This window comes from Mesitornis unicolor, unplaced genomic scaffold (genome assembly GCF_000695765.1).
Source record: "Mesitornis unicolor isolate BGI_N332 unplaced genomic scaffold, ASM69576v1 scaffold21442, whole genome shotgun sequence".
Classification (NCBI taxonomy): Eukaryota; Metazoa; Chordata; class Aves; order Mesitornithiformes; family Mesitornithidae; genus Mesitornis; species Mesitornis unicolor.
In genome coordinates, this window is record NW_010170328.1 from 6,610 (window position 1) to 10,860 (window position 4,251).

The following is a 4,251-nucleotide window of genomic DNA, read 5'->3' on the forward strand; positions in this document are numbered from 1 at the left end:
TGGCAATTTTTATTTTCAGCATGCAGTATGTGGAGACAATATTTACAAAGTAGAGGTCAAAAGATCCCTTTGATATTTTTGTATAAGAAGTAGTCATTTGATGTCCCTCACAGAGGCTGAAATCTTCTAAATAACAAAGGACTTCGTATGCTTGAAATCCTAAATGAAGTAAACAAAGTTATGTAAGTAATAGTTCAAAAGATTTTAACCAAATTAACATTTAGTGTACATTTCAGAAGAAAGTAAGGCAGCGAGATTGACAAGAAGCATGCCTGAAGCCCTGTTAGTTGATGTTTGCTCTTTTCTGGAAAGGGAGGTCTACAGAATGCACTGCTACCCTATTAAAAAACCCCCAAGTATGAAACAGCTCTGTTGAGCATCTGATTTGTAAGTGCATTAATATTGATAAACAGATACTACAGCTCTTCAAAGTTCACTCCTTCTCACTCAGAGCAACCAGGTAGTTGGCCTCAGTAAGTTTCTTATATACATGGTAGGTGAAGGAGTAAGTTCATGCTATTCAGTACTTTGTTTTGATTAAAGAAATGGGTGATACTCAGTTGGCTTGTAAGGCTACTAATGTAGCCTTAAACTATAGCTAATGAAATCACATTGCTCCTAGTTGAAGCTTTAGTAGAAGCTCCACTCTTTTTGCACCAACCTGAAAAGCTGGAGCAATGTACACACAGTCAAAGCCCTTGAGCCCTCTCAGTGAGGAAAGGGGGGGAAAAGTAGTAAGTTTAGCTTCCATATTTAGTCAAGCCTTTTGACCCACATTAATCTTAGAGGAATTAAGGCCCAATCTTTATGTACATGCAAGGAAGAGTGGAAGTCTTCTTCACATGAAGTGGCATCATTAAGTGGACACTATGGTGATATTACCGAATGGCATAAGGGTGTTATCTCTAGTTCAGCCAGTAGAGGGAAAATAATCATGAAAATGGGAAATAAAAAGAAGGAAAGCAGCTAATAGAATACGGAGATGCAGGAAGAAGTAGGTAAAAGACAACCAGGCAAAAAAAATCTGTTTAGTGTGGTAAAGAAAAAGATGCAAAGTGTGGAGCAAGGTGCTGTAGCTGTATGGTACTTGAGACAGTGATGGGAAGCTGTAAGTGCAGCGATAAGGAGTCTTCAGGTACTGGTAGCATGAAAGGTTTGGCGGGTATGTAGGGGTGTGCATATGTGTGCAAAAATATCACAAGTTTCAGAAATTCTGATGGTATCTAAAACTTTTTAAACACACTACTGAATTCAAAATACTTGCATTTTCACTTGTATATTGATAGTTGTTCTTTCTGTTAACAGAACAGGAAAGGAACATAGGTTAAATAGTGACTTTTCTGGTGTTAGTTTTAAACCTTTGACAACCTTATTTATGAATGCATTTTCCAGATTTACAGCAATTCTTAGGGTTTTTTCCCCTCTTAGAAAAAAGTTACAATAACAATTCATTGAATGCTTTTTGACATCTGTCATTATCTCATGAACCACTGTCAAATTACCTTCCCTGGCTTGTCTTTTCAAGTCTTCCAGTTAACACTTTTTGCCTAGTTCATGGCCAGTATAAATCACATAGTATTTTTAAAGTAATATTTGTATTTCTCTTTACCACATTGCTCTTTTTAACCTGCTGTTACCTGGAAGTGCTGAGATAAAGATTTAAAATAGGGGGGGAAAAAAAAAAAAGGCCTTGTCTGGGAGCACTAAAATAGCTTGAGGAATTCTGACTTGCTACTAAGAAATTTAAGTGCATGAAATAAGTCTATATGAAAGGAGTAGACCAGACACCCTCAGAACATCTCCACCAGTCATATTTTTACAAAATATTTCCTGAAATAGTCTGTAGATATGGGAACAGTTCAATTTGATTCTGATCATCTTTTGTCTAGTTTGAAGAGATGAGACAAATGCATGCCTGTAGCTGAGTTAGGTGTATGAACCATAACTATGTAAGACAACACATCTCTGTACATTTAGCACAGTAATAATGCTTAATTAATTTTCTGACCAGCACACTGGTTCTAATAAGTGGACCAGCTGTTGTGTAAGATCAGGTTTATTTCAGTGTCCAGAAAAGCCACTGTACAAGAATCATGTGAGAAAGGCCTTAATCATCACAGTTACTAAATCATCAGAAATCTAAATAAAGTTTGCAGTGATTTACGTACTACTTAAATCAAGATACTTACTGGGAAGAGCTTTCCTCTGAAAAAGAGAAATTGAAAAAAAGGAATTAGGCACAGGAACAGTTTGCTTAGCTAATTTAAATTTCTTTGAAATAGTTATTCATAGCTTATTCAGCTCTTCAGTTTCTAGAAGGAGTTTCTGAACTAAATGTCTCTTTTTGGTGTAATGAGTTTAAACAGACAAAAAGTAGGTTGCTTTCAAAGGTAAGTGAACTTCCAAGTGTGAGCATGAACTCTTAAGAGCAGCTCCGTTAGCCTGTTATTTTCAGGTACTGGACCTTCTCAGACCCCCACATTTGGCATCCCTTCTTGCTGTGCCGGACCAATGTGAAGGCTGCAGAGGGGCCTTGCTTGCGCTCCAGCTTTTTGCAGCAACCCTTTAAGTTGAGCTTTCTCCGCGTGCACTTTCGCCATGACCCAGGAGAGGGAGCCAGTGATTTGGTTTCCCCTTCATCAGCCGCCGCTCAGACCTTTCCCATTGCAAGTGAACTTGCACGGTTTGGTTTGAAGTTGCCTTTCTTTGCCATCCCCTCTCCAAACTAGAGCGGAGCGGCTCTAGGAACCGGGGTTCGGCCCGTGGCTCTCCCTAGACTGCTGCTCGGTAGCCTTGTGCAACTGCACAAACATCTCCATCTCAGTCTTAAAATACCTTTCGCAGAAGAAGTTGGCAGAATAATAATGTCTGCACAAAAGAGTTCCTGTTGTAATGTTCTTTAGATTTAGCACCATGGAGCTAGATAGAGCCTTTGTGAAAAGGAGAACATGTTACAGTCGGCAGAACTGCAGACTTTTTTTGACACAAGTGAGGAGTGATTTTATTTTACTTACTAGTAAAGTAGCCCTTTTTTTGGGCATAGAATACTCCAAGGCCACACAACACCATGACCAGAGCCACAAATACTACAGCAATGATGATACCGCTTACATTAAGGTCATCTGCAATGATAAAACATAAGTCCAATGTTGTAAGCTGTAAAAATTTCCATTGCCTGGATTTTTTTTCCCCTCATCACCATAGGCACCTTTTGTATCTACAGGTCTTCTTTGGCACAAGTACGTAAGTTAATTAGTAACACTTAGAGTAGATCAACACTCCAAAAGCACTACTGCATCCCAGCCATGTTAACCAGAGTGCTTGATACACTTTAACTCCTTAGTTCAGGTCAAAAGTAAAGAAAGAGCAAGAGGAGTCAAGGGATACATACTCCTTATCATACCTATCCCTGAAAAGTCCTATGTCTCCAAGGGAAAATATCTTGAGTCTTTAAAAGTCTTAAAATGAGTGTTTACTTTGCCTGAAATAACTGAAACAGCTGATGGCAATGTCAGGTCCCAGCCCTGAAGAACTATTCAGGCAAGTTATCTAAAATTCAGTGTTTTTTATTTTTAAACAACAAGGCTTTTAAAATTCAACACAATAAAGGCCAACAAATATTTTAGCCCAGATGTCTAAATTTAAACTCTACATTGGGCTACCAAAACACCCAGCCATTTTTATTTTGAAGCTGATGACCCATGCCCATTTCCTGATACAATCACCAAGAGCTTCAGACAATCATCCATTTAAGGAAAAAAAAAAAATGCAGAAACATTTTCATAGGTTTTGTTATATGTCAACTTACTGACTTTAAGTATACATTAATACATGTTTGGGAATTTTACCTCAAACCTGTAAGTTTTTGTGCATTTTGCAGCAATTCAGGACTCAGGTGAGTATTTCCACAACAGATGAGTTCTGTCTTAGTAGCTTGTGGAACACTTGCTCATAATCAACCAGAATTGCATTAAAAGGCATGATACAGTGATTTTTAGCTACAGTCTAAAAAAGTATGAGGCAACTGCTTTGTGGAATACTTGGACATGAACTTCTGCTTAGTATTTGTTAGAATTTGTTACCATCTGCTTTCCTATCACATCTGCAAGAGCTAGTTTTGTATTTTGCAAACACATTCATGCATTTTGAGTTATTATAAACTCTGCCCATCCAGCTTTTGCTTAATTCTTTATTAGTTAACCAATTTTATGCTTCACCTATGCTGTGCAAGTAGAAAAGAAACACGCAGCA

At 38.0% G+C, this 4,251-nt stretch overlaps 1 protein-coding gene across 1 annotated transcript in view; it reads right to left on the reverse strand.

The window, feature by feature from the left end:
- Positions 1–4,251, reverse strand: part of JAM2 (junctional adhesion molecule 2) — a 13,046-nt gene continuing 8,795 nt past the window's right edge. Inside the window, exons 6-9 of the mRNA XM_010179662.1 lie at positions 3,015–3,122; positions 2,190–2,205; positions 1,265–1,295; positions 1–159 (exon numbers count right to left, since the gene is read on the reverse strand). Coding sequence (XP_010177964.1) covers positions 127–159; positions 1,265–1,295; positions 2,190–2,205; positions 3,015–3,122 — 188 coding nt within the window. The 3' untranslated portion in view covers positions 1–126. The remainder of the gene's footprint in view (positions 160–1,264; positions 1,296–2,189; positions 2,206–3,014; positions 3,123–4,251) is intronic.